This window comes from Artemia sp. Qi Xiang Cuo, chromosome 8 (genome assembly GCF_049724085.1).
Source record: "Artemia sp. Qi Xiang Cuo chromosome 8, ASM4972408v1, whole genome shotgun sequence".
Lineage (NCBI taxonomy): Eukaryota > Metazoa > Arthropoda > Branchiopoda > Anostraca > Artemiidae > Artemia > Artemia sp. Qi Xiang Cuo.
In genome coordinates this window covers 75,195,876-75,223,015 of record NC_142801.1, presented here as the reverse complement: position 1 = coordinate 75,223,015, position 27,140 = coordinate 75,195,876, and the positions used below count along the sequence as shown (strand labels likewise).

Genomic DNA, 27,140 nt, shown 5'->3' with positions numbered 1-27,140 from the left:
TGTGGTTTACCTTGTCATAGATACATTTTCATTATTTTTCAAAGTTCATTTTGAATTTCTTTAGTTGAAATGCAAGAGTTGAAATATTTCAGTAGTGTTTGGTAGTGGTTTAACTTGTCACAGTTACATTTTCTTGATTCTTCAAAGTTCATTTTGAATTTCTTTCGTTGAAATGCAAGAGTTGGAATATTTCAGTAGTGTATGCTTGTGGTTTACCTTATCATAGTTACATTTTCTTGATTTTTCAAAGTTCATTTTGAATTTCTTTCAATGAAATGCAAGAGTTGGAATATTTCAGTAGTGTGATGTTGTGGTTTACCTTGTCACAGTTACATTTTCTTGATTTTTCAAAGTTCATTTTGAATTTCTTTCGTTGAAATGCAAGAGTTGGAATATTTCAGTAGTGTTTGATTGTGGTTTACCTTGTCACAGTTACATTTTCTTGATTTTTCAAAGTTCATTTTGAATTTCTTTCCTTGAAATTCAGGAGTTGGAATATTTCACTAGTGCTTGTTTGTGGTTTACCTTTTCATAGCTACATTTTCATGATTTTTCAAAGTTCATTTTGAATTTCTTTCTTTGAAATGCAAGAGTAGGAATATTTCAGTAGTGTTTGGTTGCGGTTTACCCTATCATAGTTACATTTTCGTGATTTTTCAAAGTTCATTTTGAATTTCTTTCATTGAAATGCAAGAGTTGGAATATTTCACTAGTGTTTGGTTGTGGTTTACCATGTCACAGTTACATTTTCTTGATTTTTCAAAGCTCATTTTGAATTTCTTTCATTGAAATGCAAGATTTTTAATAATTGAGTATTTTTCTGTTGTGGTTTACATGGTCACAGTTTCATTTTCTTGATTTTTCAACGTTCATTTTGTATTTCTTTCGTTGAAATGCAAGATTTGGAATATTTCAGTAGTGTTTTTGTGGTGTTTACCTTGTCACACGTACATTTTCATGATTTTTAAATGTTCATTTTGAATTTCTTTCGTTGAAATGCAAGAGTTGGAATATTTCAGTAGTGTTTGGTTATGGTTTACCTTGTCAAAGTTACATTTTCTTGATTTTACAAATTTAATTTTTAATTTATTTAGTTGAAATTAAATATAATTAAAAGTTCAGTATTTTTTGTACGTGTTTTAACATTTATGAGATTAATATTACATATTATTATTATATAATTTCTAATTTATTTCGTTTAAAAGAAAGAGAAGAAATATTTCAGTAGCGTATTGTCGGTGTTTAACTTGCCAAAATTAAATTTTCATGATTTTTTAAATTTCATTTGAATTTATTTCGTTGAAATGCAATGTTTGGTTATGGTTTACCTTGTCACAGTTACATTTTCTTTATTTTTCAAAGTTCATTTTGTATTTCTTTCGTTGAAATGCAAGATTTGGATTATTTCAGAAGTGTCTTGTTATGGTTTACCTTGTCACAGTTACATTCTCTTGATTTTTCAAAGTTCATTTTGAATTTCTTTCGTTGAAATGCAAGAGTTGGTTTATTTCAGAAGTGTTTGGTCGTGATTTACCATGTCACAGTTACATTTTCTTGATTTTTCAAAGTTCATTTTGAATTTCTTTCATTGAAAAGCAAGAGTTGATCTATTTCAGTAGTGTTTGGTCGTGGTTTACCTTTTCACAGTTAAATTTTATTGATTTTTCAAAGCTCATTTTGATTTTCTTTCGTTTAATAGAAAGAGTTGGTATATTTCAGTAGTGTTTGCTTATGGTTTACCTTGTCACAGTTACATTTTCTTGATTTTTCAAAGCTCATTTGAATTTCTTTCGTTGAAAAGCAGGAGATGGAATATTTCAGTAGTGTTTGGTTATTGTTTACCTTGTCACAGTTACATTTTCTTGATTTTTAAAAGTTCATTTTTAATTTCTTTCGTTGAATTGCAAGAGTTGTAATATTTCAGTAGTGTTTGGTTATGTTTTACCTTGTCACAGTTACATTTTCTAGTTTTTTAAAATTAAATTTTTATTTAATTATTTTTAATTAAATTTATTTTATATATAACGAGTGGATTGTTATGGGTTTACTTTTCAAATTTACAGGTTATTTATTTTTATAAGTTCATTTTGTATTTCTTTCTTTGAATTGCAAGAGTTGGAATATTTCAGTAGTGTTTGATTGTGGTTTACCTTGTCACAGTTACATTTTCTTGATTTTTCAAAGTTCATTTTGAATTTCTTTCGTTGAAATGCAAGAGTTGGAATATTTCACTAGTGTACGGTTGTGGTTTACCTTGTCACATGTACACACATGTATACACATGTACACACATGTGCTTATCATGAGTGCTCATGATAAGTTACCTAACCTTTTCGGTGAGTATGGTTAGGTTAGACTAGATTCAGTTAGATTAGACTAGGTTAGGTTAGCCTACGTATGCTTCACTTAGGTTAGCTTAGGTCAGGTGAGAGACATGCGAAAAGCTAGGTGTATGATTAGGTTAGGTTAGGTTAGATTGGTTAGGTTAAGTTAGGTTAGGCTAGGTTAGCCTCACGTACGCGCGCGTACGTAGGCTAACCTAGCCTAACCTAACTTAACCTAACCTAGCCTAATCTAACCTAACCTAACCTAATCATACACCTAACTTTTCGCATGTCTCTCACCTGACCTAAGCTAACCTAAGTGAAGCGTACGTAGGCTAACCTAACCTAGTCTAATCTAACCTAACTGAATCTAGTCTAACCTAACCATACTCACCGGAAAAGGTTAGGTTAACTTATCATGAGCACTCATGATAAGCACATGTGTGTACATGTGTATACATGTGTGTACATGTGACAAGGTAAACCACAACCGTACACTAGTGACATATTCCAACTCTTGCATTTCAACTAAAGAAATTCAAAATGAACTTTGAAAAATCAAGAAAATGTAGCTGTGACAAGGTAAACCACAATCAAACACTACTGAAATACTCCAATTCTTGCAATACAAACAAAGAAATTCAAAATGATTTTTGAAAAATCAATAAAATGTAACTGTGACAAGGTAAACGACAACCAAACGCTACTGAAATATTCCATCTCTTGCATTTCAACTATAGAAATTCAAAATTAATTTGAAAAATCGATAAAATATAACTGTGACAAGGTAAACCATAACCAAAAACTACTGAAATATTCCAACTCTTGCACTTAAACTAAATAAATTCAAAATGAACTTTGAAAAATCAATAAAATGTAACTGTGACAAGGTAAACCATAACCAAACACTACTGAAATATTCCATCTCTTGCTTTTCAACGAAAGAAATTCAAATGAGCTTTGAAAAATCAAGAAAATGTAACTGTGACAAGGTAAACCATAAGCAAACACTACTGAAATAGTCCAACTCTTGCTTTTCAACGAAAGAAAATCAAAATGAGCTGTGAAAAAATCAAGAAAATGTAACTGTGACAAGGTAAACCACGACCAAACACTACTGAAATAGAACAACTCATGCTTTTCAATGAAAGAAATTCAAAATGAACTTTGAAAAATCAAGAAAATGTAACTGTGACATGGTAAATCACGACCAAACACTTCTGAAATAAACCAACTCTTGCATTTCAACGAAAGAAATTCAAAATGAACTTTGAAAAATCAAGAGAATGTAACTGTGACAAGGTAAACCAAAACCATACACTACTGAAATAAACAAAATCTTGCATTTCAACGAAAGAAATTAAAAATGAACTTTGAAAAAATCAATAAAATGTAACTGTGACAAGGTAAACCATAACCACACACTACTTAAATATTCCAACTCTTGCATTTCAATGAAAGAAATTCAAATGTACATTGAAAAAATCAAGAAAATGTAACTGTGACAAGTTAAACCACAAGTAAACACTACTGAAATATTCCAACTCTTGCTTTTCAACCAAAGAAATTCAAAAGGAAATTTTAAAAATCAAGAAAATGTAAATTTGAAAATTTAAAACACAAGAAACCACTAATTAAATTATAAAACTCTTTAATTACAACTAAATAAATTATAATTTAAAATTTAAAAATAACTAAAATGTAAATGAGAAAATTTAAACAACGCACTAACTAATATTAAATATTAAAAATATTGAATTTAATCGATAGACATTAAAAATTAAATTTTAAAAATCATGAAAATGTAACTTTGACAAGGTAAACCATAACCAAACGCTACTGAAATATTCCATCTCTTGCATTTCAATGAAAGAAAATCAAAATGAACTTTGAAAAATCAATAAAATGTAAATTTGACAAGGTAAACCACGACCAAACACTACTGAAATATTCCAACTCTTGCATTTCAATGAATGAAATTCAAAATGAACTTTGTAAAATCTTGAAAATGTAACTGTGACACTGTATACCATAAACATACTCTACTGAAATATTCCAACTCTAGCATTTCAAAGAAAGAAATTCAAAATTAACTTTGAAAAATCATGAAAATGTAACTGTGACAAGGTAATCCACAATCAAACAATATTTAAATATTCCAAATCTTGCATTTCAACGAAAGAAATTCAAAATGAACTTTGAAAAATCAAGAAAATGTAACTTTGACAGGGTAAACCAAAACCAAACACTAGTGAAATATTCCAACTCTTGCATTTCAATGTAAGAAATTCAAAATCAACTTTTTAAAATCAATAAAATGTAAGTTTGTAAATGTAAAACAAAAACAAAACAATACTTAAATATACAAAAACGTGAATTACAAAGAAATAAATACAAAATGAACATTTAAAAATAACTAAAATTTAACTGTGACAAGGTAAACCATAACCAAACACTACTGAAATATTCCAAGTCTTGCATTTCAACGAAAGAAATTCAAAATGAACTTTGAAAAATCAAGAAAATGTAACTGTGAAATGGTAAACCACAACCAAACACTACTGAAATATTCCAACTCTTGCATTTCAACGAAAGAAATTCAAAATTAACTTTGAAAAATCAGGAAAATGTAACTGTGACAAGGTAAACCACAAACAAACACTACTGAAATATTCCATCTCTTGCTTTTCAAAGAAAGAAATTCAAAATTAACTTTTAAAAATAAAGTAACTGTAACTGTGACAAGGAAAACCACGATACACCAATACTGAAATAGACAAACAAGTGAAATAAAACTATAGAATCTAAAATGAACTATAAAAAATCGCGGAAATGTAGCTTTGACATTGTGAACCACCCGCTAACCCACCATACATACTCCAGCAATATAAATTAATTATCATACCTTCAAACAGAGCTTTGAAAAATCAAGAAAATGTAACTGTGACAAGGTAAACCACGACCAAACACTACTGAAATAGTCCAACTCTTGCATTTCAACGAAAGAAATTCAAAATGAACTTTTAAAAATAACGAAAATGTAACTGTGACAAGGTAAACCACGACCAAACACTACTGAAATATTCCAACTCTTTCATTTCAACTAAAGAAATTAAAAATTAAATTTTAAAAATCAAGAAAATTTAACTGTGACAGAGTAAACTACAATAACACACTAATGAAATATTCCAACTCTTGCATTTCAACGAAAGAAATTCAAAATGAACTTTGAAAAATCAAGAAAATGTAACTGTGACAAGGGAAACCACAATCAAACACTACTGAAATATTCCAACTCTTGAATTTCAATGAAAGAAATTCAAAATGAACTTTGAAAAATCAAGAAAATGTAACTGTGACACGGTAACCCACAACCAAACACTACTTAAATATTCCAACTCTTGAATTTCAACTAATTAAATTCAAATTTAAATTGTAAAATAAGTTAAAATTAAAATTTTAATGGTAAAACAAAAGCCAAACCTAAATAAAAAATAAATATCTTGATTTTAGATGAACTAAATACAAATTGAAATTTGAAAAATCAAAAAAATGTAACTGTGACAAGGTAAACCACAACCAAACACTACTGAAATAATCCAACTCTTGCATTTCAACTAAATAAATTCAAAATGAACTTTGAAAAATCAAGAAAATGTAACTTTTACAAGGTAAACCACAACCAAACACTACTGAAATATTCCAACTCTTGCATTTCGACGAAAGAAATTCAAAATGAAATTGGAAAAATCAAGAAAATGTAACTGTGAAAAGTTAAACCACAAACAAACTCTACTGAAATATTCCAACTCTTTAATTTCAACGAAAGAAATTCAAAATGAACTTTGAAAAATCAAGAAAATGTAACTGTGACAATGGAAACCGCAATCAAACACTACTGAAATATTCCAACTCTTGCATTTCAACGAAAGAAATTCAAAATGAACTTTGAAAAATCAAGAAAATGTAACTGTGACAAGGTAAACCACAAGCAAACACTACTGAAATATTCCAACTCTTGCATTTCAACTAAATAAATTCAAATTAACTTTGAAAAATCAAGAAAATGTAACTGTGACAAGGTAAACCACAAGCAAACACTACTGAAATATTCCAGCTCTTGCTTTTCAACGAAAGAAATTCAAATTGAACTTTGAAAAATCAAGAAAATGTAACTGTGACAAGGTATACCAAAACCATACACTACTGAAATATTCCAACTCTTGCATTTCAACGAAAGAAATTCAAAATGAACTTTGAAAAATCAAGAAAATGTAACTTTGACAAGGTAAACCACACCCAAACACTACTGAAATAGTCCAACTCTTGCATTTCGACGAATTAAATTCAAAATGAACTTTGAAAAATCGAGAAAATGTAACTGTGACAAGTTAAACCACAACCAACCTCTACTGAAATATTCCATCTCTTGCATTTCAACTAAAGAAATTCAAAATGAAATTGGAAAAATCAAGAAAATGTAACTATTATAAGTTAAACCACAATCAAACACTACTGAAATATTCCAACTCTTGCATTTCAACGAAAGAAATTCAAAATGAACATTGAAGAATCAAGAAAATGTAACTGTGAAAAGGTAAACCACACACAAACACTACTGAAATATTTCAACTCTTGCATTTCAACGAAAGAAATTAAAAATTAACTTTGAAAAATCAAGAAACTGTAACTTTGACAAGTTAAAACTCAATCAAACGCTACTGAAATATTACATCTCTTGCATTTCAACGAATGAAATTCAAAAAGAACTTTGAAGAATCAAGAAAATGTAACTGTGACAAGGTAAACCGCAACCAAACACTACTGAAATATTCCAACTCTTGCATTTCAACGAAAGAAATTCAAAATGAGATTTGAAAAATAAAGAGAATGTAACTTTGACAAGTTAAACCACGACCAAACACTTCTGAAATAGTCCAACTCTTGCTTTTAAATGAAGGAAATTCTAAATAAGCTTTGAAAAATCAAGAAAATGTAACTGTGACAAGGTAAACCACAACCAAAACACTACTGAAATATTCCAACTCTTGCATTTCAACGAAAGAAATTCAAAATTAACTTTGAAAAATCATTAAAATGTAACTGTGACAAGGTAAACAACCACAAAACACTAGTGAAATATTCCAACTCTTGCATTTCAAGGAAAGAAATTAAAAATAAAATATGAAAAATAAGGAAAATGTAACTGTGACATGGTAAACCACAACCAAACACTAGTGAAATATTCCAACTCTTGCATTTCAACGAAAGAAATTCAAAATGAACTTTGAAAAATAAAGGTAATGTAACTGTGACAAGGTAAACCACAACAAAACACTATTGAAATATTCAAACTCTTGAATTTCAAAGAAAGAAATTCAAAATGAACTTTGAAAAATAACGAGAATGTAACTATGACAAGGAAAACCACAACAATACACTACTGAAATATTCCAACTCTTGTATTTCACGAAAGAAATACAAAATGAACTTTGAAAAATCAAGAGAATGTAACTGTGACAAGGTAAACCACTACCAAACACTTCTGAAATATTCCAACTCTTGCATTTCAAAGTAAGAAATTCAAAATTAACTTTGAAAAATAAAGATAATGTAACTGTGACAAGGTAAACCACAACCAAACACTATTGAAATATTCCAACTCTTGCATTTCAACGAAAGAAATTCAAAATGAACTTTGAAAAATTAAGGGAATGTAACTGTGACATGGTAAACCACAACCAAACACTAGTGAAATATTCCAACTCTTGCATTTCAACGAAAGAAATTCAAAATGAACTTTGAAAAATTAAGGGAATGTAACTGTGACAATGGAAACCACAACCAAACACTACTGAAATATTCCAACTCTTGCATTTCAACGAAAGAAATTCAAAATTAAATTTTAAAAATCAATAAAATTTAACTTTTACAAGGTAAACCAAAACAAAACAATACTTAAATATTCCAACTCTTGCATTTCAACGAAAGAAATTCAAAATGAACTTTGAAAAATCAAGAAAATGTAACTGTGACAAGGTAATCCCACGACCAAACACTACTGAAATATTCCAACTCTTGCATTTCAACGAAAGAAATTCAAATTGAACTTTGAAAAATCAAGAAAATGTAACTGTGACAAGGTAAACCACAACCAAACACTACTGAAATAATCCAACTCTTGCATTTCAATGAAAGAAATTCAAAATGAACTTTGAAAAAATCAGACCTTGGGGGGGGGGGGGGGCCCGGGGCTGGGGGTCGTTCTGTGTCTCAATGCACAAAAAAAGTATAAAAAATGGGGAGGGAATGGGGGGGGGGGGAGAGGGGAGGAGGAGAAAGAGGGGAGGAGGAGGAGGGAGGAGGTGGGAGGAGGTGGGGAGGAGGAGGAGGAAGGAGGTGGGAGGAGGAGGAGGAGGAGGAGGAGGAGGAGGAGGAGGAGGAGGAGGAGGAGGGAGGAGGAGGAGGAGGTGGGAGGAGGAGGAGGAGGGGGGCCGAGCCCGGTGGACCTTTGAGGACCGGGGGCTTCCTTCGGGGTTGGGGTAGGAGGATTGGAACCCTTTGGGGTTGGGTTAGAGGACCACACAACATTGTTCAAATGAAACTTGTGTATTATAACGACCACACTCAAAACCTCTTCCAAAATCTTCTTTTAAAATGTCTCTATCTGTTTCGCTGAAATAGTTCCATAACCTGTCTAAAACGGTTTCGCTCCAATAATCCCTAAACGCAAATTCAGCGTGTTCCTTTGTTATTGGCATCTCTGTACTAATGCATTTCAAATTAATATGAAACCTTCTCGCGCGCTAAAACAATTCATCGCTAAGATGTTTCTTGCCTAATTGTTTCCATGGCCGTTGGTTATTAATATCCTTTGGAGTTCGACCAGTAGAGCTGTTTCCGAGGCAAAGACATTAATGATTTTGGATCTATTCCTGGAGAAATGTTTCTAGGCGAAAATTTTTAAAGTCTGACAGATGATGTCATTGATTGATTGATCTGTCAAGAAAGGGAAAATTAATTTGTTGTTTCTAAGGGGAATTACTGATTCACGATAGGTGAATTGAGGTCGACAGCACAGGTGTTCTGACTCGTGACAGGACCACATGGTTTATGGTTTTCCAAGTGAGAAAGTTCCTGTTTTTTCATTCTCACTGAGAAAACCATAAAACAGACATGAATTGCTGACAAAAACCATTAAACATCCATGAAAACAGACATAAATGTGAGAAAATTCATGTTTTTCAAATTCTCACTGACAAAAACCATAAAACATCCATAATTTGATGTTGACATCCATGAAAAACATCAAATAAATCGACCAACACACACATAACCATCCATGAAAACAACCATAAATGCAACAAAATTCATGGTTTTTCAAGTGAGAATTTCATCTGTTTTTTCATTCTCACTGAGAAAACCATAAACCACGTGGTACTCGTGGGACCATGTTTGTTTCTTAATTTCCCCTTCGTGGATCAATAATTTCCCCTAGCGATTATGTAAATCCAAGTGAGAAAATTCCTGTTTTTTCATTCTCAGTGAGAAAACCATAAAACAGACATGAATTGCTGTTGACATCCATAAATGTGACAAAGTCCATGTTTTTTAAATTCTCACTGACAAAAACCATTAAACATCCATGAAAACAGACATAAATGTGAGAAAATTCATGTTTTTCAAATTCTCACTGACAAAAACCATAAAACATCCATAATTTGATGTTGACATCCATGAAAAACATCAAATAAATCGAACAACACACATATCCATCCATGAAAACAACCATAAATGCAACAAAATTCATGGTTTTTCAAGTGAGAATTTCATCTGTTTTTTCATTCTCACTGAGAAAACCATAAACCACGTGGTACTCGTGGGACCTCCTGACCCCTCTCTACTGAACTCATTGTACCCCTCGGCAATGTCACACTACTCTTTGCCATGTGGGAACTATCAATGGCTTGAGAATCCTTGTGAGTTCCCCGACATTACCACCGTCGAGGACAATGGGCCACAAGGATGGTTCTTTGAAGTTGATGGTCACATTCCACTGGCGCTTCACGACTCAGTCAAAGATTTTGTTTTTCCCTGTATCAATCGGCCGGTGAGCAGGGACTCGTTGAGCCCCTACAATCTTTCATTGGTTGTGGATATGGGGATGCATTGGACTCCCTCTAAACAGAAACTGATTGCTGATTTGGACCCTAAAGAGAATATCGTTGTTCACCATGTGCTTTTGCACTGGATGGTGAGCAATGGTTTCAAGATCACTAAAATACACAGGGTCCTGCAGTTCAATCAGCAACCCTACTTGAAAACGTTTATCGACACCTTTGTCGATAAACGCTCTAAGGCAAATTCAAAGGTGGTGAAGGAAATGTATACGCTCATGTTGAAATTTCTCTTGAAAAAATATTTGGGCAGCCCTTTACACGCCGTATGTTCTTCTCCACGATGATAGTCCAGGCACTAAAACGTCGGACCCAGGACCACCCCCCGGGATCCAACGTCACTCCCTGTCTCTGAGTTTAATCTTAATAGTTGGTCGGGGGATTGAGGTTTCACCAGCTCGGGGTAGAGTGATGGATTCCAGTTTGTGAAATCCATCTGCGAGCTGATGTGTTCCCCCTTTTGCAAATCACCCAATAAATCCAATTCAGGCCCATTTACCTTTAACAGCAGAGAGTATGTATCACCATAGTAAACTTGAACCTCCCCCTCCCGTGGCCAGTGTACCGTGCACACATTTTAAAAGAACGACGAGATGAGTTTTTTGGAAATTTCTAGGACTGAACTACTACCTGCGATCGTTTTGGTCAGTACCACATTTCAATCTTATCTGTGTCGAAGAACCATAAGAGTTTCACTGTACGAGAATTAGGTACAATTGGGATTTGATCTCAGTTGTGCACACTCTAGAGGGTCAGTCACGATGTCGCAGCGAGATCTATTACGTACGCTTTCACACATTTTGCCAAACGCTGAATTTAGAATGAGTTTATACATTTCCTTCTCCACCTTTGAATTTTCCCTAGAGCGTTTATCAACAAAGGTCTCGATAAATGTTTTCAAAGAGGGTCGCTGATTGAACTGTAGGACCCTATGTATTTTGGTGATCTTGAAACCAATGCTCACCATCCAATGCAAAAGCACATGGTGAACAACGATATTCTCTTTAGGGTCCAAATCAGCAATCAGTTTCTGTTGAGAGGGAGTCCAGTGCATCCCCATATCCTCAACCAATGACCGATTGTAGGGGCTCAACGAGTCCCTGCTCACCGGCCGAGTGATACAGGGAAAGACAAAATCTTTGACTGAGTCGTGAAGCGCCAGTGGAATGTGACCATCAACTTCAAAGAACCATCGTGGTGGCCCATTGTCCTCGACGATGGTAATGTCGTGGAACTCACAAGGATTCTCAAGCCAGTGGTAGTTCCCACATGGCAAAGAGTAGTGTGACATTGCCGATGGGGTACAATGAGTTCATGTCCAAGAACACTGCATTTGACTTTGCACCGGTGCTGTGCCCGCTCGGATCGGTTGACAAGACGCGGTCCCCATGAAAAACATATTCTCTTCTCATTGAACGCTCTACAACAAGGTGTTGATCTACAACGGTGATTAGGCCTATTTCCTCCCTGCTAATTTTTTAAATTAAATCCATTAGTAAATGAGGTGTAGAAAAATAATATCCTATATCTAATCCAAACTCTGAATAGATCTGGTCTGTATTCTTACAGACTATATCCAACAGAGTTAAAACGTCACTGGCCAAGTACAGTCTACAATAATCCCACCCATTTTTACAATCCCCCTTGGACCACACCTTCTTGGCAAACTCGTACTCCTCGGCTGTGCATTCACTGTTGGTCAGTGAAGTGTAAAAAGCTTCAATTGGAGGTAGTTTCCCCTCACTTAAGCGTGTGCCAGAGCAGTAATAGTCGTATATATATATACCTTTGCAGGTCAACAGGTCATACATTTCACTGTCTGGAAAGTGAAGTTTAAGCAAGGGAAAGCTATCAAAATTGTCGCTTTTTTGCACTTGAATCAATTGACTCAATTCCTTGGGGAAAAAACTTAAGGAATCTAAAAATCCAATTTTATTACAGCACGTATGTCCATTATCCACTGCCTGCCATTTCAGTTCGAGAAGCAATAACTTCTCAGCTGATTTGGGAATAATGTTGTAGGTAAATGAACTATTTACCCATGGACAATCTACTCCCCCTCCCTCCCTATGCATACGTGCCAGTGCCGGTAAAATAAATTTTAAATCATAATTGGAGTTATGAATAAAACAGGGATAAAAAACTGCTGGCTAACCTTTAAATTATACGATTGATGCGCAACTCCTCGAAAATTACTCCCTCCCGAGGATATTTCCTGCCACAACTGGTCATGATCTCTGACTTTCCCCCTCCCCCCACGTTTGCCATTAGTCCCCTTATCCCCCTCCTCTGCAAACTCCCCCGTACAAACCCATCATATTTTTTGATTTTTAATCGCGAGACGATCCTCTGCAGACAGCACCATTGGATAATGGGTATTTCTCAAACGAGAAATAGCACCATTAGCCGTGCCAATCAGTTTAGTCAATGCCTTGTCCATGCACTCCCGATCATCCAATGTTTCCACTATTTCTAACAACCGCATGGTGTTAGAATTGTCTCTTTGCGCGTGGGCGTAGGACACTGCAATGGCCTGGTGTTCTTTAACTCTGTGTGGATATTGGGGGTCATTCACCTCCACTAGCTTAGCCTCACAGTCCAAAGATATTTTGTTGCATTGGAGAAGGGTCTTTTGGAAATTTTTGAAACGTAGAATGGCCCTATTCCCTGAAACCGTGTCCAATGTCTGGTATCCATGCCGTCTACAGTGCCGCATATGACTCCATAGTTTCATATAACTCCGAAATTGTGACAGGCATGTTGGACAGTAGAAACGGGTCCCCCTTTTCATACCCTCCCCCAGAACTACTATTGTCAGTGATAGGATTAAAATGACCGATTGTGTTCGGTTGACTAGGTGGTGTGTATAACAACCAAACCCAGTGTTTAACCAAATCAACTGAGGGACCCCTTACGGGGAAAACCACCCCCTTCTTTTTAGAACGAACCCCATCTTCAAATTCTGTTTCATACTGTACCACAGTAACGCCAATATTTAAGTGGGCATTAGTCCTTTCAAACATGTCAATAGATCTTAGTGTTACTGGATATTTCCCCTCTCGACAAGAAAAATCTACAACGGGGAAATCGGAGCCGTCCTGCCCGTATATAGCCCAATGATCTAAATTCGTCTTGGTTGCGTCCCGAGTTAGAGGCTCGTATGCTGATATGATGACAGTATATTTGAAACACAATTGACCTGTTTCAAAACAGATCTTCTGGACACCTTGACAACCTCCTAGATCTGGATTATAATTTAAAACTGTATCCCTTTCAGCCCCACCTGTCCCCCCTCTTAAAATAAAATCTTTCTTAATTTTACAAATATTTACACTTAAATTTTCAATAAATAAAACTACTGATCCACTCCCAATTTCGTTATAGTTCTGGAGAGGCGCTATAATTTTTCCTGCCCATTCACTAAAAACTCCCTCAAAATTTTCTAAATTTGAATAAACCAAACGCATCTCGGAATGTATAAAATGATAGTAAACCTCACTTTTTCCCTCATTCAAATAAAAAACCTTTAAAACAATGGAGACCTAAATTTACTCCCTCCCCCACAACTGAATCTGGTTCTCCAGTACTGCACGAATTTTGTCTACATAGGCATGCACAATTTCTACAGGGTCATAAACAAAATTACCACACAAAAGCGAATTAAAAGGGTCCCCAAACATTGCAGTGAAAACAACTATATGATTTAAAATTCTGTTGGACAGCTGAAAGTCTGGGAGAGTTGTACCCCCCTCTCCATCTTGTATATTATCCCCTCCCTCAAGCTGTTGAACAATATCTGGCAAATGCTCCACTTCAGTTATTCTAAGTGGAGTCAATGTGGTATCGGATGCGTGAGGGTTCCCTGTTAAGTCCCGGGTGAAATCGTAAAAAATTTGCAAGGTATTTTGGCTCAAGTCTACCAGCTCAACTGCGCTATAATCAACATTTAAAAAATCACCTATAAACTCGTCAATATTGTCAGGTACTTCAATGCTATCGTCCCATGTTAAATTGTTGGGGGACTCCACGTGTGCCTCCTCTTCTTCCCCTTCTCCAACTGATGATGATGGCGACATGGAATAAGGTACCAATACAATCTATAAATGAAAAAATAGCTTATTTCAAAGTATTCAAATCAGCCCCTACTGTTTTTAAAATTTGGATTATTATTGCTTAATAAAATTTGGTTAATTCAACTGAAGATAATCTAAGATATGACATGGAAGGCAACAATTTGTTCTTTTATTTTCAAAGTGTTAAATTTTTTTTTTTTTTCGGCGCGGCCCCCAGCGCCTCCCCCTAACCTTGCCCCCCAGCGCTCCCCGGACCATCCGTGGCGCTTCTCGCGAGCCACAGCGCATCCATGTGGCGCTTCTCGGCCCCCGCCTCGCTTCTCGCGATGCATCTCGGGCCAGTGGCGCCTCCCTGGGGCACTATCCTGACCCTTGGCGCATCCCTGGGGCCCTTCCTTGACCCATGGTACGCCCCCCCCCGCGTCCCTGCCTCGTGGCGTCTCCCTGGGGCACTGCCCTGACCCGGGGCGCATCCCCCCCCGGCGCGTACCGAACCTTACCCCCACAGCCCTCCCCGGACCCAACGGCACCGCGGCGCCCAGCCGTGTACAAAAAGTCCCAAAAAATTTGAAATATTTTCTTAGACTGCATAACTACAATTTTATATCTAATCCCGGTCTATAAGTTCGGTGAACTCGTAATTAGCTCACAATTATTTTAAGCCGCCACGCGAGTGTTCCAGGATTGAACCGTTAAGTCGGTTTCCCCTCGCTAAAATCTTTGGCACGATAGAAATATTCAGTGTAAATTAGAACGTCAATATGTGACAGATGGGATAATCTCTCTCTAAAATTACGTGAAAAAGAGCATTCAGTTTCAAAGGTATCTAAAATATATGTGATAATAACAGAGAAAATAGTAAAGATTAGAAAAAATAGTATTTTGAGTTTCAGTGGTATCTAAACTATATGTGAAGCGATAGCAAGAGTGGTTTCTTTGCAAAAAAATTACATTTAGATATATCTCGCTGAGATAAGTTTATATTGGGTTGAAAATAAAAGTTTTGTTTTTATATATTTCTATAAGATAGTTTGAAGAAGAAATACTCACATTTGCATAATCCGTCTGGGCTTGAGCACCCGAGGGACCAGGTAGTGCGTGTTGGAGGGTGGACGGGGCGGCGTCGCTATGTTCTTGTGCAGCTGGGTCAGCTCTTGAAGGCCCAGGTAGTGCATTTTGGAGGGCAAAGGGACTGGTGACGTTAATTTATTGTATAGGAGCTGTGACTTGTGCAGCCGGGGTAGCTTCTGAGCCCCTTGAAAAAGGTTGTGTAGGTGGGGCTTCGGCATTGAAGCTATTCACCCACTCTCTCTTTAACTTTTTGGCAGGCTGCACTTGGGCAGGCAGTGTGGAGCTGGGGGGTTTTGGCCAGCGATCATATTGCATGGCAGGGGGCGCATTATTGACCCTCGCTTTCTTGGAAGAAGGGGGCACGCATTCTTCGCTATTTGCGTCAGCCATAGCTCTCATCAATGTAGTGCCCGCAAATTCTTCATAATTTACCTTAAAGAAGAGAAGAAAAAATCAAATCAAAATAATTTCTCACTTTTTAAAAGAAAGAAAGTTATTAAACATGATTTTGTTTAGTTCTTCACTAAGAAAGCACAAAACCCATATTCTCTCCCCCTAAATTTAGGAAAATTAAGTCTACCCTCTCATAGAGTTAATCATGCGTTTTATTCAAGCGAAAGGCATATCTTACTAGCTTTTATTAAAATGTTATATCTAAAATCAATAAATGATGAAGAAGCAATAATCTTTTCTATTTCTAATAAAATCACTAACACTCAACAAAAATCCTGGATTCACGCCTGGGAATATAAAAGAAACTTTATTGTGAGATTGAAAAAAATTATATATTTACACATTAGTTTTCTTGTCAATGGGCGTATATGTCTACACACAGAATCACCCTTACTTTTACTTACAACGAAGCTGTTAGAAGCGCTGTCTTTCGGCCGCACCCCGTTCCCATACTGTTCTGACTATATTGTTAAACTTAATATCTTTCTCTAATTACATACAGGCTAGGAATCCTCAATTACATCAAAGTGTTTTAATTTTACAGAAGAATAGTTCCTTTGACCGCGTTTGTAAACCAGAAATAGGGTGACTGCTAATTTTAGGCCTCGCGCTATGTCAAAACAGAATGGCATTTTCATTAAAAATTGACAAAGGTAAGTGATCGCTTTTAGTTGGAAATATAGAATGAAGGAATTTATTGAAATGCTATTTCTTTTTGCTAGAATATGATTGTAAAACAATGGAGGGGGGCGTTAGCTGTAAATATAAAGGGAAGGAATTTATTGAAATGATATTTCTGTTGGCGATAATTTTGGATTGTAAAACAATGGTGGAGGGAGGGGGGGAATTAGCTGGAAAAATAGATGGAAGGATAATTATTTGTTTTTGAGAGAAATTGGGAGGGAAAAACAATGGTGGAGGGAGGGGGGGAGTTAGCTGGAAATATAGACGGAAGGATAATTATATCTTTTTGCGAGAATTTGGGATTGTAAAACAATGGTGGAGGGAGGGGGATTTAGCTGGAAATATAGCGGGAAGTAGACTTATTTCTTTTGGCGAGAATTTGGGATTGAAAAACAATGGTGGCGGGTGGGGGGACTTAGCTGGAAATATAGAGGGAAGGAATTTATTGAAATGCTATTTCTTTTTGTGAGAATTTGGGATTGTAAAACAATGGTGGAGGGAGGGGGGTTTTAGCTGAATATATTGGAGGATGTCCAAGGAAAATTTGTTTGAAAATAAAAAATGTACTTACATTGCTAATTGCGGCTGCCAAGGCTTCAAGTTCATCAAATTTATCCATTGTTGTTTACACAGCGTCAAAATACTTTCTGATAATTGAATCACATTGCACACCCGTTATATACGAAATCTCAAGGGTGAATTGTTATGTAACGGGGAAAATCATATGTAAGCAGGTCTCTGATTGGCTGAGAAGGAGGATGTATCCGACTCGCTGATTGGCTGAGAAGGGGGATCTAACTGTTTCTGGGAAAGTCATAACATTTGGCTCGAGAGCAACAACAACAAATACTATTTCTGGATCATAACATCTGCCTCGAACAGGAAGGAAGTGTCATTAACTGTTTCCGGGAACCTCATAACATCTGGCTCGAATAACAACAACAAATACTATTTCTGGACACCATGACATTGACGATCGATTACGCAATCAAGTTCTCAGAAATTCACTTCCCCCTCGAGTCCTAGATCAATAACATTGTTCCCGTTAGAATTCAATGCGCATGTGCAACCTTCGCCCCGGAGTTATTACAAATAGAAACATCAAATAAATCAACCTTGGAAAAAGAGGTCATTGACCCCATTAACCACGTGTTCTCCCTAATGACTCTATGCCCTTATTTGGGGTGCAAAAAAAGTTGTAGGTGGCAGCAGGGGTGCGTGATCAGAGTCGGACCCCCATCTCTACTCTAATCCCCCTCCCACGCCCACCCTCCCATTTGCTCATTATGTTTAAAAACTAAATGTTGCCTTTAGATTAAATCAAAATGCACTGTGTTAATGCTAATTCGCAATAAGGCATCTCAGCAGTATCCCAAGAACGATTGAGGGCATTATGTTCGAACTTTTAGGGCTACTTCTGCTATTAATATTTAACCAAATCAAAATAGCGTAAGTGTATCCAAGCTATCAGAGAAAGTAAACAGATTTTTTTGCGAATGGTATGAAGTTTTCTATTTCAGGTCAGCTAGAGGAGGTGTGAAACTAAATTAAACACTACTATTTGTGTCCAGATTTTTAAAAGGGTGTATGTTGTTAAAAATGCTGAATAATGTTCTCCAGCATATAAATAGCAGGCCAAACTATAAAGTCTTTAAACAAACGAAAAGATTCAAACTATTATTTTCCTTTTCCCTGAAAAGCCCATGTCAATCTAAACCGAACAGAAATTAATTAAAATAAACTTTTTCCACAAAATAAGATTTTCAAAGAAAAGTAAGGAACTACATTAAATCAAAAATGAGCAAAAATAAAATAAAATAATTTACCAAGCGTGAAACTACCACAAGACAGCATCGATAAATAAATGAAACATAAAATGAACAGAAATTACAATAAATAACCGAGTCAAACTCAACGAGCAGAAATTAACATGAGTAGAGCTCAAAACCCCTATGCCTTCCCAAGGCCAGAACATAATTTGCACTTTACTGAAAAAAAACAACAAATGAATGTGCATTGTCAGTTTAATATATACATACTGATATTTAGTAATCAAAATGTTAATATTATTTGATTTATTAAAGTTATAAAAGTAAAAACATTTATATTTTTTTCAGTAAAATGAAAATTATGATCTCGCCTTGGGAAGGCATAGGGATTTTGAGCCCAACTTGTGGTAGTTTCTGATAGTTTTGATTTTGACTCGGTTATTTATTGTAATTCCTGTTCGTTTTGGGTTTCATTTATTTATCGATGCTGATTTGTGGTAGTTTCACGCTTGGTAGATTATTTTATTTTATATTTGCTCATTTTTTGTTAAATGGAGTTCTTTACTTTTCTTTGAAAAACTTATTTTGCGGAAAAATTTTTATTTAATTAATCAATTATAACAAGACAACGTGTTACTTTTTTTTAAGAAGAAAGGATATTAGAACGAAAATTCACATCGTAGTTACAATAAATATAGATAAAGGTAGATATAAAAACAACAGTAAAAGAAAATAAATAAACGGCAAATTAAAAAGATCTTTGTAAAAAAAGATAATTTAATAAAATTAATATATTCAAAATAGTATAAAAAAATACATCTACAAATATATGTTCTTTGAATAATTGTATCACGGACAATGGCTATTTTAACATTTAATCAGTTTATTAATATATACATAATGGTCAGAATAAGGTCTCATCATTTTTATCAATGCTGCCTTAAAATCAATCTTTGCCATAGTCCAAAATGGTCATATACGTGTCTAGAATTCGACCACGTCGGAGAAATGATTACTTAGGCCTATCCTACAAAACTTGTACCTTTATGAAGCTTCAAAAACCATGTACTTGATCTAAAAAGTTGTTAAATTCTTCCTTTAATGCAATCAAATCCCTCTCAAGCGGAGAGCATACACCGTTAGTTTGGAATGCTCTAGCGGCATCATTTACTATGTAGCATAGTATAGAATAGTAGCATAGTATAGTATAGTAGTATAGCATAGTTTTTAAAACAAAAAAAAACACAGGGCCATGACCACAAAAACAGAAAAAAGAGAACAATATACAAATATAATTAAAAGATTCAATTTAAACTTTTGATCAAAACGATTAAAGCACAGAAAACCATCCAGAAACACTAGTACAAACAAGCAAACCAATTTATCACATAACACCCTCACAATGGGTTATACCCACATGAATTCGTGTATTAAAGGATGGACTAACTTACCATGTCTTAAATGCCATGGGTTCTACCATAAGTGCATCACGGAGGACCTTTTCAGCCAAGTGATGACTACCAAGAAAATGAGTCACCAGCCCCTAAAAAAGAAAAGAAGTAGATAGAAGTAGAAGAAGTGAAAAAGAAAACAATAAACAATTTCTGAGACTAAGAATAACAAGAAAGGAATATGTAAGAAAACCGAAAACAGGGAAAATTTTTCATCCAGTTAAAATAAGGAAACAATGCAGATATCTCGGTCGAGATCTCTGCTCAGTCATCCAAATTGCAAAGAGAATAAACATAGACTGAAGTCTATGAAACGAAACTTTCGCCTCTGTGCGATTTATATTGTTTACTTCCCTCTTTTCAGCAGCTGTAAACTTTCATCGCTTTTTCGCTATCTTTAATCACTCTATGAATAGAAGAGTAAGATACAAAAAACTTTAATTACTCTTTAAGGTTATCAGTCAAAGCAGTTATAAGAAAGACTATGACTCACTGTCACCTACTTGAGGGAACATATTATACATATTATACATATAAGTATTTGAAACGAATTTTGAAGCATGCACATTCCCTCTTAAAATACTCCTTCTTAAAATATTCCTAAAGTAATATAAAATACTATTTAGGAAAAATTCATTTATGCAAGTGAGATCACAGTTCGGAGCAACCAATACCTTATTGCGCTTATCCTCTGCTCTTTGCTAAAATATTGGGTTATTTACATGTTTAAGAAGTACTTGAAGCAAAGTGTGAAGTTCATCCCCATTTGAAATATTAGCCAAGTTACATAAAAACAAATTAGGAAAAAAAATATGTATAACCTATATATTTTAAGGTACTCGTATTGAAAAAACAACAACAAAAAGTCTTATTAAAAGTATCATTTCAGCATTAAGTGCCAAAATTTGGCTAGGTAGTCTGAAAACTGCCCAAAAATTGTCAATTTGACACAAAAAATATCATTTTGGCAGCGATAGTGATAATCTTTAAATTAATTTTCGTAGGAAAGCCTTTTTGATTAAATAGAAACAGAGTAAACCTAACGAAGGAGTCATATAGGAGTCCGGAACCTCCGTGGTTCCGGAACCGGCATCTAATATCACGATTCAGCCTCCCTGATTTACGGGAAAAAGTGACTGTGCTTGCGGGAAAGCTGTCGTTATCTGCAGGTCTTACTGCGCACCATAATTTACGTTGTTTTATGTAAATAATTGTTAAGTGTGCGAGTTTTTTCTTTTTTCTTTTTTTTTGTTTTTTTTTTGTTCTTGATGTACTCCGCTTCTTTTTTATAGTGGGTAATAAATAAATTATTATTATTATTATTATAGATCTCGATAAAATCCTTCCAGTGAATTTGTCAAGCATGATTACTCTGTATAGACTTAAACGCCCCCTGACAAATAATAGGAAAAATGCATTTTTTGCGTTACGCTACGGACTGTTTGTTTAATTATTTGTTTTTCCTGGGATAATCATGTTCAAGATGGCCATAGAAGGCTGAGGGTAAAATTAATCGAATCTACCATTTTAAATCCAGTGTCTTGCACCATATTAAAGGAGGAAACAATATTTTTGGCCGAAAGGGAAAACTGGCGTTTTGCAAATATTCTAAGAGAGAAAATCAATTCCAAAATTTCAAACACTCTTGTCACTTTTCTCACAGCCTCAGCAACATAAGAGTTAGGCATTGGCCCCTTTTACCCTTATGCATAGAGCAAGAATAAAAAAAAAAGTTTGCATAAAACATATAATTTGAGATATAAAATTATAAATAATTTGAGAAACGTGATGAAAACTGATTTAAAGTACTATGCAGGCATAAGATATCAACCGCCACACCCCATGTCCCAAAAACAAATTTTCATATTTACTAATTTTTATTATTGTGAATTGTGGTTGTATTATTTTTACTAAGAATACATTTCGAACCATAGAACATCCTACCCCCTCCCTAACGGTCAAACTAGTGTGCAGAAACGTGTATAGCGCCCACGTTAAGAGAGGGCATGAGTAGGACTTGAACAGTTTTGAACTTGAACAAGAAAGGGCGGGTCGTTTCATGCAAGGTTGGTGAAACATCATTTTTTATTTCTGTATAAATTTTATAGCACTTCACAAAACCATTCTTTTGTAAAACTATACTAAATTTTAATTTTTCTTTTGATAAGCCAAATTTAATTAAAAAAAAGAGAGAATAGAGAAGAAGAAATTAAAGCAGATCAGACCGTTCCAGAGATCTCTAGAACTTTTTCTCCCAAATACTTCCAGATAATAGAAAAAAAAAGAAAAGTAAAAACGTCTTTACAAAACAGCAAAGTTTTCCGCGTTATTTTTCATGCATCACATCTCTTACTTCTTAGAAGAAATTTCCATTCCAATCGATTTCTTTTCTCCAGAGGTTACTATTATTCCTAAGACTTCTTGAAGGTTCTTAGCAGAAAAAAAATTATTGCCACTAGAAATAGCTTGAACATGGTGGTAAGATACTGCACTGCGGATACTTGGAAGACTCTCATGATTGATTTAAAGGGTTTCCTTTTTTCTTAATTTTTTTTTTGTTGGTAAAGTGAGAACTGTTTGATTTTCTTTTTCAAAAGAATTTACATTGAAGCGCGTACATATATTTTTTTTATTGGCTTCTTTAAACATTGGGGAGAATGTTTAGTCACCTGTCCGTAAAGCCGTAATTGGAATTAACTTGCAAAAATATTCAGATTGTGTAGTTTTGTACGCAGGATTTCCTTAACGGGTGAGAGAAGAAAATGGAAGATTTTAAGAAAATAAAATAAGGACAATATGGGTAAATTATACCTCATTTCTTTCTTTTCTTATGATTCTTGGGGATAATTATTAGAAAAAGATGAATGAAGATTGATTAGGGTACGAATTTTTCTTCTATTTTTGTTTGGAAGGGGGGGGGGGGAAGGTGTAGGCTAATGTTGTAATGTATAATTGTTTTCAAAAATGAAAGTAAAATTGTAAACAAAGCAAATAGGATTTTAAAGTATATAGGTATTTCTGCTGCACGAGCGAAATGAGGGCTCCCGGCCAGGAGACCATTTTTTTCTATCAAATACTACAAAAAATTTGTTCGTATACTTTCGGACATTGTGGAATATTTTGACACACTGGCAAAACTGTGTGTATAAAAAAAATCTCTTTTTTTCTCCTCCATTTTCATGATTATATAAGAATTTAACGTCAAATACAAAACTGCATCAAAATTGTATTTTGTACTTTATGAAAGAAAATATACATGTACATGTGAAGTTGGTTGAAAAAAAAATTCAGTGCCATCTACGATTTTGGGTAAAGTCTGAAAGCGATATGCTTTTTAAATTGACTATATTCCACTTGAGCGTCAACATGCAGACTAAATCCAATTATTCTCTTTTTTGCTATATAACTTTTGAGATAATAACTGATGGACATAACGGAACAAAAATGGGAAGAAAGTAGCCCCTCCTCCATTCTTAGTCCAAATAGCACCCATCAAAATCGAAAAATGGTTACCTAAAAAAAACCTTCTTTTCATGTGCGAATCTGGTCGAAGGGAAGAAGTATTCCAATAGAATACTCATCAGAAACACAAGAAATTCTTCTCTCAATTTTATACAGTTTATTCTTCTATTTATACAAATTTGTCAAGCCCTAGAAAAGGCCCGACTTAGAAAAGGTCCTGTGTTCTTACAGATGGGGTGGAATCTTTTTAGAGGCTAGGTAACTAAATACGTGTCGTGTTTCTATGGGTTTAGCGTATAGCAATAGCATAAATAATAGAGTATAAACAACATAAAGTATAAACAATAAAAAGGATAACTCAATGAGGAGATTTACAGACAATGTAGAGGAAAACTAATTGAATATTTTGGCTCTATGTCTATTAACCCAAAACACAAAACAAAAAATTAGAATAAAGATAAAATTTAGCTTACGATAATAAAAGAGAAAATTAAAATTAAGCCATCAATAAACAGTCTCAACATCATTACTTTAAGAAAGTTCAGTTGGGACTAAAATTTCCTTATTCCGGTATCTTCTTTACTGTTTGTGTGATGAAACGGCAGTGTGGTCTTGGTTGCTATTTATGTTTAGCTGCGCAAGGCCATATCCAGGATTTTTGTTGGGAAAGATTTATAAAAAAAAGACTTTACAAGACACATCAAGAATTCGTTTATATGCATTTTTGTTACGTTTTTATGTACGTTTATTTACGTTTTATTTCATTTATTCTAGGATTAATTTAAAGCTGAAATTTAGGAAGGGTAGCTACCTCCCGGAAAGTTAATATGTTGGTAGACTCCAGTCCAGGATGAGATTTGAGAGAAACTTTCCAGGAACAGTTGAAAACTAAACTGGAGAGTTTAAAATTTGACAATGCGGAAGATGGATGGAATAATTTTAGGAAAACAATTGATGATGTTGCTGATGGTGTCTTAGGGAAGAAAGTTAGGACCACAGCTAGGAATATTAGTGAAAAAGCTTTATATTTAATAGAGAGGAGAAGGGGCTTGTACAAGAATTATCTGAGTGATAGATCATACGAAAACAAAAATGAATGAAAAGAAAGGGGAGAAAGCATCAAAACATGAACTAAGGAGGATTGAAATGGAGGCGATGGATGGAATTTCCGAGGAAGACGCAGCTAGACGGCATAATAGTAAAATATTGTACTCCCATGTTAATAAATATAGAGGGAGTAGTCAACACGGACTTGTCCCAGTTAAAGATAGGAACGGGGCCACGACTAGTGATAAGGAAAGAGTCAAAGAGAGATTGACAGAATATGTTAAACCGAAATAGGGTTGCAGGAAAAGATATAGGGGAAAATGAAAAGGTCTGTGATACCTTGTATGTGAAGAAGGGTTTGTTTTCTAAGGAATAATTAGCGACAGTACTAAAAGGATTAAAAAATGAGGCTCTAGGTGCCAATAATGTGGTAAATCAGTTTCTTAAATATGATGGCTTCGAGGTTAAAAATAAGTTATTGAAAATTATGAATATGATTTTTGAAAAAGGGGAAGTATCTTAGGAAATTAGGAAAACCTCAATTAAACCACTGTATAAGAAAGGTAATAAGAGTGAGTGTGGTAATTATCGAGACATTAGTCTGATCTCTGTAGGTAACACATTACTTATTAATATGATGCTTTTTAGACTGAGAGATACTATAGACAAAGTTATAAGAGAAGAACAGTGTGGTTTTAGAAAAGACAGAGGATGTGTCGACCAAATGTTTACTCTTAGGTTAATAGGCCTAACTGAGAAGGGTCTGAGTCACCAAACACCTTTGGTTCTCAGTTTTATACATTACGAACAAGCGTTTGATTCTGTTGATAGCTTTAGCAAAGGTCTTATCCTTTTATTGTATACCAGACAAATACATTTAAGGAATTAGTGGTATATAAGAGAACGACACTGCTGCGGTTAAGGTAGTAAATGAGGTTAGCAGCTGGTTTCGTATTAAATCAGGAGTTAAGCAGGGTTCTGTCCTATCCCCCTTTATATGGATCATTTTGATGGATTTTGCCTTAAGGAGCACAGGAAAGGCAATGGGAGACCAGGGACTCAAATGGGGAGAAAAAACTCTCCTGGACTTAGATTATGCTGAAGATTTAAATATTCTAGATGAAAGTGTGAGCAAAATGAATCTGTTCTATCCCCCTTTATATGGATTAATTAAAAAAAAAATTTCCACAAAATAAGCTTTTCAAAGAAAAGTAAAGAACTCCATTTAAAAAAAAAATGAGCAAAAATAAAATCAAATAATCTACCAAGCGTCAAACTTTTTTACTTTTACAACTTTAATAAATCAAATAATATTAACATTTTAATTACTAAATATAAGTAAATGTATATTAAACTGACAATGCACATTCATTTGTGTTTTTTTTCATTAATGTACAAATTTTGTTTTGACCTGGGGAAGGCACAGGGGTTTTGAGCCATACTCTTACTAATTTCTGTTCGTTTCGAGTTTTACTCGGTTATTTGTTGTAATGTCTGTTCGTTTTGGGTTTCATTTATTTATCGATGCTGATTTGTGGTAGTTTCATGCTTGGTATATTATTTGATTTTATTTTTGCTCATTTTTTGTTTAATGGAATTCTTCACTTTTCTTTGAAAAACTCATTTTGTGGAAAAAGTTTTTTATAATTAATTTATGTTCGGTTTATATTGACCTATTCTTTTCAGGGAAAAAGAAAATGATACTTTAAAGCTTTTCGTTTTTTTTTAAGAATTTATAGTTTGGCCTGCTATTTGTATGCTGGACAAAAATTTTCAGCAGTAGTGTTTAATTTAGTTTCATACCTCCTCTAGTTGACCTGAAATAGAAAACTTGATACCATTCGCAAAAAAATCTGTTTACTTTCTTTGATAGCTTCGATACGCTTACGCTACTTTGATTTGGTTAAATTCTAAGAGCAGAAGCAGCCCCAAAAGTTTGAACATAATACCCTCAGTCGTTCTTGGGATACTGCTGAGATGCCTTATTGGGAATTAGCATTAACACAGTGTATTTTGATTTAATCTTATGGCAACTTTTAGTTTTTAAAAAAAATGTCAAATAGGTGGGTGGGGGTGGGAGGGGGATTAGTTTCCCTCCAATAACTTTCGACTATTAAAAAGGGCATCATCCCTTTCTATTTTCAATCGAATGAGCCCTCTCTAAAGTTCCTACAACAACTCCTTTGATACAAAGTGCCCTTGTCTAAACAACAACAACAACAACAAAAATAATACATTCTGCGCACATCGATGTTTGCTATAGAAATGTTAAGCCTTCCAATTACTTTCGACTATTAAAAAGGGCACTAGGCCTTTCGAATTCAAATCGAATGAGCCTTTTTCGACTTTCTACGACAACACTTCCTATAAACACCTTATATGGCCCCAGGGCATAAATTACAAATCTTACCCTAAGGGCTGTGAGGGTGGTTGTCATCCCCTAAGACCTAATTTCGATAACTTTTAACTACGTTACACAAAATGGCTCTCTCAAAATTTTAATTGGATATGTCTGGAAAAATAGTGTGCATGAGAGGGCGTTTGTCTTTCTCCAATCACTTTCAACTATTTAAAAAGGCACTAGCCCTTTCAATTTCCAATCAAATGCGCCCTTTTGAAGTTTCTACGA

At 34.7% G+C, this 27,140-nt stretch overlaps 1 protein-coding gene across 3 annotated transcripts in view; it reads right to left on the bottom strand.

The window, feature by feature from the left end:
• Positions 1-27,140, bottom strand: part of Ttc7 (tetratricopeptide repeat domain 7) — a 322,742-nt gene that overhangs the window by 72,723 nt on the left and 222,879 nt on the right. For all 3 annotated transcript variants that reach the window (XM_089093750.1, XM_089093749.1, XM_089093751.1), the window contains exon 11: positions 20,003-20,094. In XM_089093750.1, coding sequence (XP_088949876.1) covers positions 20,003-20,094 — 92 coding nt within the window. The remainder of the gene's footprint in view (positions 1-20,002; positions 20,095-27,140) is intronic.